This window comes from Vicia villosa, linkage group LG3, assembly GCF_029867415.1.
Source record: "Vicia villosa cultivar HV-30 ecotype Madison, WI linkage group LG3, Vvil1.0, whole genome shotgun sequence".
In the NCBI taxonomy this organism is placed as follows: domain Eukaryota; kingdom Viridiplantae; phylum Streptophyta; class Magnoliopsida; order Fabales; family Fabaceae; genus Vicia; species Vicia villosa.
Window position 1 is genome coordinate 195840887 of NC_081182.1, and position 15171 is coordinate 195856057.

Sequence of the window (15171 nt, forward strand, 5' to 3'; positions counted from 1 at the left end):
TGCATTTACAGAGTAGGTTTTGTTGTGAGCAGATGATCAGGACATCCATCCAGCATCAGAATTTTAAGACATTCCTTCCAAATCGTAGCTTCTCAAAAGGCCTATTGGAAATGTGGCACACTTTTTTGCAATATTCCTCCCAATTGCCTCTAGGTTTGGGCCACTAGTTCCAAATTGAACTCAATCTCTTCATAACAAATTGATTTATTACTGAACTTGAACACATTCTACTATAAACCCTACGACACTTACTGTTTTCAAACCAAGAATGTGTATAAGTTGATCAACATGTTGAAGCCTTTGATAAACCATTTGCAATTCCAATTCCACCTTGCATTTCTCAGAACTGTAACAGATTAGCAAATTTTCAGCAGCAGAGATTGTTTCACTTTGGCATTGAAAAACTACTTCACTTCAAGATCATGAACAATCGACTGAAGAATGAAGCTGAAGAGTGAAGCGTATCTTCAATACTCTTGTTATGTAATCGGTGAATCAACACTTTTGTTCATTTTTATTTGTTTCAAAAACTTTTTTAGTTTCAATATGTTCTCCTTAATTTTTGAGAATCTCTTACTACACCCCTTGGGGTTCTAGGCACCATGTGTGCTTTCAATAGTGCCCCTATGCTTCCGTAGATGTACCTCCAGAAGCACTTTTTTTTACATTTGCGTGAAAACTTTCCGTAGATGCATATACGGAACACTTCCGTATGTCTATCTACGGAATATGTCAGATTCAGAAAACCAGAAAAACAACATTTGCAACGATAAAAACAACATTCATAGATTAAAATCGGTATTACATCGATAATTTCAACCGCAAATTAAATACTACATTTCAATAGCTGCTATCAAGCTATTGAAAGTAATGTTTGAAAGTTTTTTACCATGGTGAAAGTTTTATAGAACAATTTGCATCGGCACATCCATTATCTTCATAGCTGCTATCAAGGTGATGTTAATTAATTAGCTTTCCAATACGTATAGTAATTCAATATGAGCTTCTAGTTCCAAATGCATGCTATGAACTCAATCTCTCCATAACAGATTGATTTATTATCGAACTTGAATGCATTCTACTACTTAGAGTTTGCAAACCAAGAATGTCTATCTGTTGAACAAAACGTTGAAGCATTGTACAATTAATCTAGCCAATGCTTGACTCAGAATCGAGTCAAGAATGAGTAGTTGTCTACAACATTTAACTTGATGCATCTCATGTGATCGGTGAATCAAAGTTGTCAATGTTTACCATTCCCTTGAATGGAATATGAAGGGATAGAATTAGTAATAATATTTTTATGAATTTCATTCACATGCCTAAGAAACGTTATTATTTTGACACCCAAAAAATTACACCTACACCGTATTTATTATTCACAAATGGTGAAGAGTAACTTTTTATTAATGTTTCATTGAAGGATAGTTCTCACATTGTCTACTTTTGCTGATTGATATGCACAGATTTGATTAAGTATCTCCGTAATATGCTTCTGCAAAACAAGGTAACTAACTGTATATGAAAAATCTGGTAACACAAGATTTATTGTTCTTGTCCATTAAATTTATTAGATCATTAACAGATAAATGCTTCTAGGTTTGGGCCACTAGTTCCAAATCCATGCTTCTAGGTTTGAAAACACAGAAAAAATGGAAGTACGAATATAATATTTAAATGTAGAGTGGCCACTTACTGCACATGACATGGAGAATCACTTCCTAGCAACGCCAATACACCAAAGGAAAGCCATTCCTTCCGATTCGTTATACTCCCGAATCATAGATTCTCAAGGATGAGCCAAATAGTATCTGCACCTGTTATGCCATAGAACTCTAAGACGAGCGAAATTGTTATTTAACATTTATATGCATGTCTTCGAGAGAAAGTAATGTTAGAAAACAAACAATGTCCCAACCAACTTGGAAAGCTTTTCCCAGCATAGAAGCTAATGCAGAAAGAGGTAGAATTTGAAAGTTTTATAGTCCAACAATATGCATTGGCATCTCCATTATCAAGGTGATGTTAATTAATTAGCTTTCCAATATGTATCAGTAATTCAACGATATTCCCGCAGTCGCACAAAATCAATGTTTGCAAATAGTAAATATTTGAACTAAAAAGGCCTATTGGAAATGTGGGACAATTTTTTGCAATATTCCTCCCAATTGCTTTCTAGGTTTGGGCCACTAGTTCCAAATTGAACTCAACTTACAGTTTTCAAACCAAGAATGTGTATAAGTTGAACAACATGTTGAAGCCTTTGATAAACCATCTGCAATTCCAATTTCTCAGATTAGCAAATTTTCAGCAGCAGAGATTGTTTCACTTTGGGATTGAAAAACTACTTCACTTCAACATCATCAACAACCGACTCAAGAGTGAAGAGTATGTAATCGGTGAATTTTTTATGTTTGATATCAGTATCTTTTTTGTGTAAAAGTCATGAATTTTTGTCCTAAATTGTTAGATGCTAATAGTACATATTTGTAGTCTGTGACACTGTAATGAGTTTATGTTTATATACAAGTGACTCAAATTTTAATGTTTTAAATGAAGAAGGTAATGAGTTTATGTTTATATACAACGAACCACACACCTTATAATTTGAAAACTGTAAACATGATCCAAAAATAGAACAAATGGGAATCCCCAAAGAAAACCTCAAATGACAAACAATTTATTGAATGAGGAGGTAACCAGTTTTTGTAAATGACAAGAACATCAAGCACCAGTGGTCTAGTGGTAGAATAGTACCCTGCCACGGTACAGACCCGGGTTCGATTTCCAGCTGGTGCAAATATGAAAGGAACTGTGATGATAATATTTATGGTGTTCGGTAACATCAACTTTCCTATCTTAGGATAAGAACAATGGGTCTGAGCTTCTTTCATTTTTCCTATCTTAGGATAAGAACAATAGGTTTGAGCTTCTTTCATTTTGCGCAAATAGATCATTCACAGATTATAATATTTAAATGTAGAGTGGCCACATACTGCATAGTAAGACATACATGGAACTAATAAAAACTGCTGGTGGGTTTGAAAGTTATCTAGTTGGCACACTTGATTTCAAAATCAGTAACAAGTTAGTGAAGAAAAAAACCGAGCTTCGGCGAGATCAAAGAAATGAATAATGGTGTTAAATGGTTCTCAAACATTTAAATTTGTAGAAAGTCTTAAACTTTTTGAAAATGTCATACCATTCTGGATTATGGACATTTTGTTGTTGTTGTTGTTGTTTCACATTTTGCTATTGGAACTCACGTGCTACCTCTAGAAGTTGAGCTAATTGTGAGTTGAAATTTTTATGAAGTGTAGAACCAAAAGAGGTTTAGGTTGGTCTTCATGATACCGTAGTAGTGAGTTGTTTGAAAATGGAGTTAGGTTATTGGAAATTTACAGTGTTGCTCCACGCTGAATGTCGATGTTCACTTATGTATCAAATGTCTGCGCCTATTGAGATGTAGATGTTTGTTCTTCGAGGCGACCAATATACTAGTCTTAGTAAGAACTTTTTAACCAATGAATCATTAATGAACGTGAAATTTTGAAAATGATGTTATATCAAGTAACCGTGTTCTTAGTATAAACAACCTTAATCTACAACCAACTCATACACACATCCTTCAATAAACAAACCTTTTTAACATCTTTCTGTTCTAACATAAAATTATCAATGGTAGTGAACAAAAATTTACAAAACTCTTGATCAAGAAGAAGAATCACCGCAAGTGTCAGTCTCAACCAAATCAACATCACTTCATGCTTTTCACTCTCATATTTCTATAGTCATTCATTGATCAATTAGCACTGGAATAGAAACCTGAGTCAGAGTCTGAATCTTTGTCTTTGTCATGGGTCTCAAAGCTGTTTTGGTCTCTTGCCCTTCATCAACAAAACTTTTAGTGGACAGTGATTATCCAATTCCAATGAGTCAACAATACCAACAATACCATGAGTTTGTTGGAGCTCCTGAATACCATTTCTTCTTCTCTTTCTCATTTTGGCCAAGCTATACTTTCTCTAGCTCATGGTTTGAGTTTGAGTTTGGCTAGAAAGCATTTGAAAGCAATTCAAGGAAGCCTTATTGCCGAGGATGAAGTAAGACCTAATGCATCCAAAGAATTGCAGAAAAAAACTGTGTGAGTTAAAAAAAAGTGATTTTGACGATACAAGCAAGGAAGTTGATAATTCCTTTAATGATGTAATGAATCAGAGAATTTCCAGAAATAGAAACAAAATATCATTAGTTTGTAACAGCAAGCAAGGAGTATTGTACTTGTATATAATTCTGTAGTCATGTTAAAAGCTACACTCTGTAGTAATAGTTCAAAACATACATTCAATAATACTAACACATTAATGTGTTCACATGGTTAATATTGCACATGATTAATATAGAAAGAGAACACTTAAATATTTATGTGATACATTAAGATAAAACTAAGCACTGCATTCATCAGAAAATGTAAGTGCAACAGAATAAAAAAACACTGAGAGATACACAATAGGTAGCAGTGTTGGAGAAGAGAACAGACAATAACCTTCTCAAGCAGCAAAATTCAACTCTCCTTTTCATCTTAGTCTTCTAGCAATCTATGTCAGCCACAAGAACAAACACGCCCGATTGAATTACCGAACTACCTGGACTCTGGAAATGGCAGACAAATCTAGTGAACAATTTGCTTTAGTTAAAGACTAAGAATCTGTTTGATTAAAAATCTCATTTGATTGTGTTAGTATAGTATACCTCACTCCTTGTATTTGTACATATTAGTTGTATTGTAGAGTAGCTTATGTACATATTTGCCACGTCATCTTTTGTAGATAAGATATATAAACCAATTGTAACATATGGAAAATCTAAGAAGAAGAATATGAATATTATCCATAACAGAATTCTGTTATGCGTTTCTTCCCCAACTTGTTGTTGCTGTTGCACTTCACTACCTTCATTGCTTTCACCATGGATTCATGGCGTCACCATCAACATGGTATCAGAGCCTAACAAGCTCTGGTAGCCATCGTTTTCTCAGGTTTCTTCCGATTTCCTTCTTGATTGCTTTTAATCCTTTTCGCTTGCTTCGATTCTTAATTTTCTTTCTTTGCAATCGATTCTTGGATTTTACTGTTTTCGATCGAATCGTTATTCCATTCTCTTCTCGATCAATTACGCTCTCTGCGTTCCTCTGCAATCTTCCTTACTTTGTAAATCGGATCTTTCTCGATCGTCTACGCTCTCTGCGTTTCTCTGCAATCTTCTTTCTTTTGTGAATCGGATATCTTGTTTCCACCATTGTTGTGTTTTCTTTCTTTTGATGGCATACCAGAGTTTCACGGATTTTTCCACCAATTCCTCCAATCCTTACTACTTGCATCCCAACGAGAATCCGTCTCTTGTTCTGGTCACTCCTCTTCTGGATGATAAGAACTATCATACATGGGCTCGATCAATGCACATTGCATTGATCTCAAAGAACAAGGAAAGATTTATTGATGGTACACTCCCAAAGCCCCCTGTATCGGATGTTCTCTATGCTCCTTGGGTCCGTTGCAACACAATGGTATTGGCATGGATTCACCGCTCTATCTCTGAGTCCATAGTCAAATCTGTTCTTTGGATTGAGACAGCCGTTGATGTGTGGAGAAATCTACAAACTAGATTTTCACAAGGTGACATATTTCGTATTTCTGATATACAAGAAGACTTGTACAAATTCCGCCAAGGAAACCTTGATGTTTCCAACTATTTCACTCAAATGAAGGTCATGTGGGACGAACTTGAAGCATATCGACCAATCACTACATGTTCATGTGCTATTCCTTGTTCATGTGGTGCCCTTGGTTCTGTTAGAATGTATAGGGATCAAGACTATGTGATCAGATTTCTGAAAGGTTTGAGTGAGAAATTCTCACAGGCCAAGACTCAGATCATGATGATGCAACCTTTACCTAGTATTGATCAAGCCTTTGCCCTGATAATTCAACAGGAACGAGAACTCAATAGCTCTCAATCCACCATTTCTGCCAGTACTGGAACTGATGAGTCAGTAGCTCTCCACTTGAATGCAGCATCAGGTAGTAATCATCCCAAGGCTGGCAGCAATTCCTACAAAGGCAAAAGCAATGGTTATGGAGGAAATAAAGGTCACAATAGAGTCTGCACTCACTGTGGGAGAACCAACCACACAGTTGAGACATGTTTTCTCAAACATGGCTATCCAACTGGCTTCAAAGGTAAGGGAAAATTTCCCAATTCTCATGTTTCCTCTCAGTCTGTAGCATCTGTTGAAACAGGTCAGGCATCTTCTGGGCAGCAATCCACTCAATCCAACTTTGGTTTTACTCAAGAGCAGTATCAAAGTATCCTGGAGTTAATTCAACAGTCAAATCCTAGTGTCAAAGCCAATTCAGTATCTACTTCACCCTTTGCCTTAAACACTCATTCCACTCATGAAACTGGTAAGAACAAATCTCTGTGGATTTTTGATACTGGTGCCACTGATCACATATCCTTTGATCTTGCTAATTTCACTTCACACAAAACCATTGTTCCTATTCATGTTAACCTACCTAATGGATCACATGTTATTGCATCTATCTCTGGAACTGTTCACATATCCTCTGCCCTAGTTTTACATAATGTCTTATACATTCCTAGTTTCCATGTCAATCTAATCTCTATTGCCAAACTTGTTCAAACTAATGACTGTATTGTACATTTCACTAATAACTCATGTACAATTCTGCAGAACCATTCCAAGGAAACGATTGGTTCAGCTAAACTACACAGAGGTCTATATGTGCTTGAATCTTCTCCTCTTAGCCATGCTTGTAATGCTTCCATACAAGACCCTTCTTTACTTTGGCATTTAAGATTAGGACATCTTTCTTCTATAGGATTACAAAATGTATCAAAAATGTTTCCTTTTATTCCTTCAAAGTATAGCAATAAATTTCCATGTGATCCATGTCATTTTAGTAGACAAAGAAAACTTTCATTTCCTCATAGTAATACCATAAGTAATTCTCCTTTTGAGTTGTTACATGCTGATTTATGGGGGCCCTTCTCCACCATTTCAATGTTAGGTCATAGATACTTTCTAACTCTTGTGGATGACCATAGTAGGTTTACTTGGGTCATTTTCTTAAAAACCAAGGACCAAACAAAGCAAAGTATAATTCAATTCATAGCCTACCTTGAAAATCAGTTCAACACAACCTTAAAATGTTTTAGGTCTGATAATGGAACAGAATTTCTTTCATTATCTACATTTTTTTTATCCAAAGGCATAGTACATCAAAAGTCTTGTCCATATACACCCCAACAGAATGGGGTGGTTGAAAGGAAGCACCAGCACATACTAAATGTTGCTAGATCCTTGTATTTCCATTCAAAAATTCCTCTTAACATGTGGAACTTCTGCATACAACATGCTGTCCACCTCATAAATAGACTTCCCTCTCCTTTACTCAACCTCAAAAGCCCTTATGAGATGTTACACCAACAACCTCCCACTCTTATTCATCTTAAAGTCTTTGGTTGCTTGAGCTATGCTGTGTCTAACCTCACTCACAAAACAAAATTTGATCAAAAAGCTAGAAAAACTGTGTTTTTAGGCTTTAAGGATGGTACTAAAGGCTATATCTTATATGATCTACAATCCAACAATATATTTGTTTCAAGACATGTGATATTTTATGAAAATGTTTATCCCTTTAATTCTGTCACATCTACATCTTTTTCTGCCAAACCTCCCTCCCCCCCTAATTTCAATCGATTTCCTACATATGAAGATCATATTTTACCACATCAAAATCCTAATTCTACTGACATGTCTCAGTTTTTTGATGACACCACTTCCTCCCATAGCCTACACCAACCACAGCCTACTAGCCATAGTCCTAGCATTAGTGAAAATGACAACTCTAGTGAAAATGACAACTCAGCTCCACAGCTTTCTTTTAATAATCCTGCTCCCTCTGATAGTGACAACTCAGTGACAGAGAGAGCATCTATTCTGCCTTCCCAGCCAGTCACCCCTGCACATCCAGTCAGTCCTTTAACTTCTCTTGTGCCCTCGGGTCATTTTCAGACCTCTGAACCTAGCTCTTCTGATAACACTAGTCCCATCAACTCTCCTTATTCTATTCATAATAGTCCAGTTAATCCTCATATTACATCTCAAGAAAATAGCCTTATTCCTACCATTAGACATTCCACTAGAGTTTCAAACCCTCCAAGTTACTTATCAGAATATCATTGTTATCTTGCCAAACATTCCAATCCTCCATCTCATTTATCTTCCCCTAATGTCCCATATCCTTTATCATCTTTTCTCTCATATGATAAATGTTCCTTGCCCTATAAAACCTTTTGTTGTGCTATATCTTCCACAACTGAACCAACCACATATAAACAAGCCATACAACATAACTGTTGGATTAAAGCTATGGATATGGAACTTAAGGCTCTTGCAGAAAATCAGACATGGACTGTTGTGGATTTGCCACCTGGTAAGATACCTATTGGCTGTCGTTGGGTTTACAAAGTCAAACATAAAGCTGATGGGTCTATTGAGAGATATAAGGCCAGACTAGTAGCCAAAGGCTACACTCAGCTAGAAGGCATTGATTACTTTGATACATTTTCCCCTGTGGCTAAGCTCACTACTGTTAGAGTGTTATTATCCATTGCAGCCATCAAAGGTTGGTATTTAGAACAGTTAGATGTCAACAATGCTTTCCTACATGGGGATTTAAATGAAGAAGTTTATATGCATCTTCCTCCTGGATTATCTGGTTATGACTCCTCCAAAGTCTGCAAATTGCAAAAGTCATTATATGGCCTAAAACAGGCCAGCAGACAGTGGTATTCAAAGTTATCTCATTTCTTGATCTCTCTTGGCTATAGACAATCCCAGGCAGACTATTCACTATATGTTAAAACTGATTCCGCTCATTTTACTGCACTCCTTGTATATGTTGATGATGTTGTGCTGGCAGGTAACTCATTGACTGAGATCAAACAAGTTAAGTCTTTATTACACAATCAGTTCCAAATAAAGGATCTTGGCCAGCTCAGGTATTTTTTGGGTTTGGAAATTGCCAGGTCTACTGAAGGCATTTTCTTAAACCAAAGAAAATACACTCTTGAATTGTTACAAGATGCTGGAGTATTGGCAGCTAAACCTTCAGCAGTTCCATTTGATCCCACTCTGAAATTGTCAGTTCATGAAGGTGATTTGCTGGAAGATCCTTCTTCTTTTAGGAGACTGATTGGTAGACTTATCTACTTGACAAATTCTAGGCCTGACATTTCTTATGCAGTACAACATCTTAGTCAGTTCATGTCACAGCCGAGACAACCACATTTTCAAGCTGCCATTCGTGTTCTCAGGTACTTGAAGTCTGTTCCCACCACTGGGATTCTTTTCTCTGTTTCAAGTGAACTGAAGTTGCTTGGATTTTCTGACTCTGACTGGGCAAGATGCCCTGACACTAGAAAGTCAATTACTGGCTATTGTGTGCTCTTAGGTTCTTCACTTCTATGCTGGAAATCAAAGAAACAGCATACAGCTTCTAGATCATCCACTGAGGCTGAATATAGGGCTTTGGCATCCCTTACTTGTGAAATCCAATGGCTGCAGTATCTCTTTAAGGACCTAACTGTCGAATTTCATCAGCCAGCTAATGTCTTTTGTGATAGCAAGTCAGCCGTCTATCTGGCTCATAATCCAACATTTCACGAAAGAAGCAAACATATTGAGTTGGACTGTCATGTTGTTCGAGAGCGTCTTCAATCCAAACTTATTCGTTTGCTACCTATTTCCACTCGTGACCAACTTGCAGACATGTTAACCAAGCCTCTGCATTCTCCAGCTCTAAGACACTCTTTGCTCAAGTTAGGCCTTTGCACTCTCCAAAGTCCAACTTGAGGGGGGCTGTTAGTATAGTATACCTCACTCCTTGTATTTGTACATATTAGTTGTATTGTAGAGTAGCTTATGTACATATTTGCCACGTCATCTTTTGTAGATAAGATATATAAACCAATTGTAACATATGGAAAATCTAAGAAGAAGAATATGAATATTATCCATAACAGAATTCTGTTATGCGTTTCTTCCCCAACTTGTTGTTGCTGTTGCACTTCACTACCTTCATTGCTTTCACCATGGATTCATGGCGTCACCATCAACAGATTGCTGTGAAACTTGACAATATTAATGAACCCAAGTATACACCTTATAACTAAATAATAATAACTTTTTGTCCAGTGACATAAAACAAACAAAAAGTAACATTCATACCTGAAACAGGATTGGAATTCTTCATTTCCTTGATTTCTCAATGTCCATGGCTCATATTGTGACTTGGTCATTTATTCTTATGACTGGGATGTGAGCAATTTTGGACCAATGTTCCTTCCTTTTATACCTTTCTTCTAACAATGGACAATTGTAAATAAACATATGCTGTAAAGAGGAAGGGAGGCTGTCTTCTGGCAATGACTCTAGTTTTGGACAATCTTCGAAATAAAGTGTTTTTAGCGAGGAGGGAAAGGCTTTTTCTGGCAATGACTCTAGTCTTGAACAATCGATGAAAGAAAGTTTTTTCAGCGAGGAGGGAAAGGCTTTTTCTGGCAATGACACAAGCCCCGGACAATCATAAAAATTAAGGATTTCTAGAGAGGAGAGGTGTCGAAGTCCATTTCCTTCTAAGGATTTCATTTCAAAGAGATTACGGATATATAGAGACACAAGGGAAATGGGCAACAACGGCTCTTTGAGCAATATGTTCACAATATCATCACCTCTGATATGCAATGATGAAAGAGCAGTGAGACATTGGAGACCCCACTCTGTTACCGGCTTTGTTACTCTCACAAAATCTACCTGAATTGATTGTAAATTGGGAGGTAGGAAAACTCCTTTACATAATGATAAATTCAAATTTGGAAGATGGGAAAGATGTATACTTTCAAGAGCAGTGAGGATGCCCATCCGTTGAGGTAGTGATCTAAGTTTCTTGCAACAACTGACATCAAAATATTGGAGGGCTGACGAGCTACAAGGCAAAGTTTCTGAAATAAAAATAGATTCCAAACTGTTGCAATTAGAGATGGAAAGTTTTTGGAGCACAGGAAAACAATTCAATGGGACGGAGGTAAGTGCTTTGCAGTTTTCTAATTTAAGAGTCACAAGGGATGTGTAATTGCTCCACATTTCAGGAGGAAGGAATGTTAAGTTCTCACAATTTCGAATACAAAGTGATTGCAAAGAAGTGGGTAAACCATTTGTTGGAATCGTAGTGAGAGAACTAATATGATTGAGATCCAATTCTCGAAGACAGGTGCTGTTTATAATCATTTTAGGTACAGATTTTAGCATATGACGGCTCCATATGTATATTGTTTGCAGCAGACATGGAGAATCACTCTCGAGCAATGAGTATTGGTTCCTTTCAGTATTGCTTATTGAATGTAAATCTACCATAATACGAATCTTTTTTATTGAGGAGAGCCAATGTGGAGTAGGTGGTGTTGCCAAGAGATGATCACAATCATTTATTTCAATCTCTTCTAAGGAAGGAAGATGACTAGGTAAATGTCCTTTCAATTTGGGACACTTGAATAACTTCAGAGTTTTCAGATGAGGAAAAGGAAATATGTTGTCTAGAAAAGGACACCATTCCTTCCAATTTTCCATGTTCAAAAATTCCAAATTCTCAAGGGATTGAAATGGTTGGAACAAAGAATGGGAACCTCTCGCTGCCATGCCATAGAACTGCTGCCCAATTGTCTCCAAAATTGTCATTCTATCAATTTGCAAGTCCTTGAGAGAAGGTAGCTGCCCTAGTGATGGAAGTGTCATGCAATTCTCACAATTACTAATGCGGAGGGACACCATGTTAGAAAACGAAGGATCTCCAAACCAACTTGGAAAACTTGTCCCACCATATGATACAATGCTCAGTTTCTCTAGGTTTGAAGATGGTTCTAACATATCAAGCACATTTTTTTCATTAAGTGTGTCATCAGTTTCCTTGCCCCACTCTAGCGTTAATTCCTCAATATGTTCTTTGCTCTTCAAGTTGGTACCACTTACCTCCATGACATCATTGACATTTTGCAGGTTCTTGATGAGTAACTTTCCCCGTAGCTTAGGAAACTTCCCAAGCTCTCTAACACTTAAACCAATATTTTTCTTGCCTACTACAAAAACAGTTAGAGTTTGAAGGTTTTCTAGTTCAGCAATTTGCTTCGGCATCTCTGTTATGCTTGTCCTATCAATATAAAGATGACGCAAATTACTTAATTTTCCAACATGTTCAGGCAATTCTGTGAGTTTTGAGCAGCAAGATAAAATCAAGGTTTGCAAGTAATAGAGATTGCATATGGTGCCAGGCAAGCTTGCGATATTCGTGTAAGAGAGATCTAGATAGCGCAACTGCACTAAATTGCCAATTGTAATGGGTAGCATGGTGATGTTTCTATATTTTGATAACGATAACACACGCAACCTTCCAAATGTGGGTAGCAAATCTTCGACCACCTTTCTTGATAAATTATTTGATGCCCATCGATGGTCAATGCCAAGGAAGCTTCTCAAGCATTTGAATTTGTCAAAAGTCTTAAACTTCTTGAAAATGTCATATGTTTTTTTATTATATGACAAGTGGCGAACATTTTCAGAGCTCTTAGCACCAAATTCAAGTCTGTAACAACATTTTTCAGATACGACCGTAGCTAAATCATTAACAAGGTCATGCAGGACAAATTTCTGTCCACTAGAATCATTATGCAATTGTTGAATCAATGATCTGGATAACAATTCAGTAAAACATTCGTCACCTACTTCTTCCATGGTTTTTTTGTCTTGAGAATGATCAAGGAAGCCTTCTGCCATCCACAACAAAACCAATTGCTTCCTATCAAGTGGATAGTCCTTTGGAAAAATAGAGCAATAGGAAAAACATCTTTTCAATTGAGAGGAAAGATATTGATAACTCAAGCCCAATGCAGGCAGAATATTATCATCCTTTAAGTTCCATATGTCGTTGTTCAGAACTTCAATCCACTCTTCAGGATCTACTTTCGAACGCAATAGTCCTCCAAGTGATTTCGCAGCAATTGGCAATCCACCACACTTTCTTGCAATCTTCCTTCCTATTGCTTCTACATTTCGCTTTTGAGTTTCAGAAAAGTCTCCACTTCCAAATGCACGTTTGGAGAGTAAAGACCAACTGTCTTCAACTGAAAGAGGATCTAATTCGAAAATAGGAAATGTGCGTGCCGCATCTGCCACTTTTTGGTGGCGTGTGGTGATGATCACTCTGCTTCCATTTTTTCCATAAATCAACGGAGATACAAGATCTTCCCAATCAGAACAACTGTCATTCCATAAGTCATCCAACACAATGAAAAATCTCCTATCCCTTAAATTTTTCTTTAACTCAACTCGAAGTAAATCAAGATTATTAGTTTCCCATGGTGTTTTAGTGACAGATTCAAGGAGAGTTTTGGTTACTCTAAGGATATCAAAATCTTCAGATACACAAGCCCATGCTGTGAGATCAAAGTGCTTTTGAACATTTTCATCATTGTAAGCAAGTTGTGCAAGTGTTGTTTTTCCGACACCTCCCATGCCTAGAATTGCAACTATGCCTATATTAGTATTGCTTTCTGATAGCAACATGTTTGTTACTTTCTCTTGGTCATCTTTCCTACCAACCATGACAGATTCATCGAACATAGGACTGGAAGGTGTTCTATGTGAAACTCTGACACTTTTAGTTTGCAAACTAATGATATCTTTATTTTCAGCAAAATGTTTCAGGTTTAAGCATATTTTTTTCATTTGGGAATTGATCTCTTCATAGTTATTTACAGGAGAAAAAAAGAAGTTCCAGACCTGTTTAGTTTTGCTTGCAGGTTGCGTGTTCTCCATCTTGCATCGAAGGGAGTCATAGCTGATTTGGTTGAGCAGATCTTCAGCGTCGTAGACAGCATCTTTCAAGCCGTCAAGCCAGTCTTTGACAGAAGGAGTGTTGATCTGCTTCTCCTCTGCAGCATCTAGCACAACATTAAGAGTGAGTAGTGGTGCTCTTAACTGTTCCAAGAGTGAGTCATCGAGTTTGGTGTTTTTAAAGTAATCAAGAAACTCTTTTGAAGCAAGTTTCTCAACTAAGGTTTGAACAGTTGCTGAGAGGAAAGCACTTCCAATCATAGTTGCAGCCATGTTGATTAACAAAAGTTTGAAGGAAATGAAGATCTATGTGAATAGATAGTAAAGACTGATGTGTGAATGGTTCGCAGTGGTAATAATAGTAAAGCAATGTATATATGGAATATTGATCCAATAATTGATATTAGTGCAATGTATGGTCCATATAACAATATGGTGGGACGTGATTGTGAAAAGTGAGCATGAAAGCAAAGACTACTACTAGCTGTAATGAAATAATTATGTTGTTTTAAATATTAGAATGCTTCTTTCTTAAGCATATGGTTCTACTTTAGTTTATATAATGAAAAAACGTGTAGGGACAGTGTAGAATGTACAAATTATATAGGTCCAATCATTTCTTTTTTGTAGTGTATAATAAAAGAAAGAGGGGTGCTATTTGTACACCACTTTCTTACACCCCATTGTACACCATGCATAAAAACAAAGTAAAAATCTACGGGACATATACCAAAATTGATTAAATTATTTAAAAAATAAAATTTGTACATTTGATATATGCTTTATACGGTGTAGGTGTTAAATAAAGTGTAAAGATAGCTTTTCTCTAAAAGAAATGGAAAAGTTAATGTCTTAATTTATTTACTCATAAAATAATTATATATATATATATATATATATATATATATATATATATATATATATATATATATATATATATATGTGTGAAATATAAATAATTGATATTGATAAAAGATATATTTCATTTTTTTTTAAAACCTATTTCCCCTCATGCCTTCAAGCATTGCACTTCGCCACGATCTTCATCAATTCATCATGTTTAATGGTTTTAAGGCCATACATCCAAAATCTCATGCAATGACTTCATGCACCATATGGCAAATCCATAACGGCATACATGTTCAGTAGTGCATATCAGCTCATAAGCATGTTCAAGAACAAAACAATCAATGCATCCT

At 36.4% G+C, this 15171-nt stretch overlaps 1 protein-coding gene across 3 annotated transcripts; it reads right to left on the bottom strand.

Annotated features, from left to right (window-relative positions):
• Positions 1 to 3145: 3145 nt before the first annotated feature.
• LOC131593210 (putative disease resistance RPP13-like protein 1) lies at positions 3146 to 14509 on the bottom strand. 3 transcript variants are annotated; one of them, XR_009280781.1, is made up of 3 exons: positions 10316 to 14509; positions 4547 to 4653; positions 3146 to 4110 (listed from the first exon to the last, which is right to left on the bottom strand). XR_009280781.1 is itself a non-coding variant. In XM_058865485.1 (1 exon), the coding sequence occupies exon 1, from the start codon at positions 14243 to 14245 to the stop codon at positions 10367 to 10369; it is 3879 nt and encodes a 1292-aa protein (XP_058721468.1). In that variant the 5' UTR covers positions 14246 to 14509; the 3' UTR covers positions 9068 to 10366. The 3 variants fall into 3 exon arrangements, 1 of the variants encoding a protein (XP_058721468.1); XR_009280780.1 differs by lacking the exons at positions 3146 to 4110; positions 4547 to 4653 and adding an exon at positions 9068 to 10210; XM_058865485.1 differs by lacking the exons at positions 3146 to 4110; positions 4547 to 4653 and having other exon boundaries at positions 9068 to 14509.
• Between the last annotated feature and the right edge of the window lie 662 nt (positions 14510 to 15171).

What these genes read in the sequence shown, in the direction of transcription:
- LOC131593210 (XM_058865485.1), bottom strand. Translation starts at nt 14,245, where the DNA reads ATGGCTGCAACTATGATTGGAAGTGCTTTCCTCTCAGCAACTGTTCAA.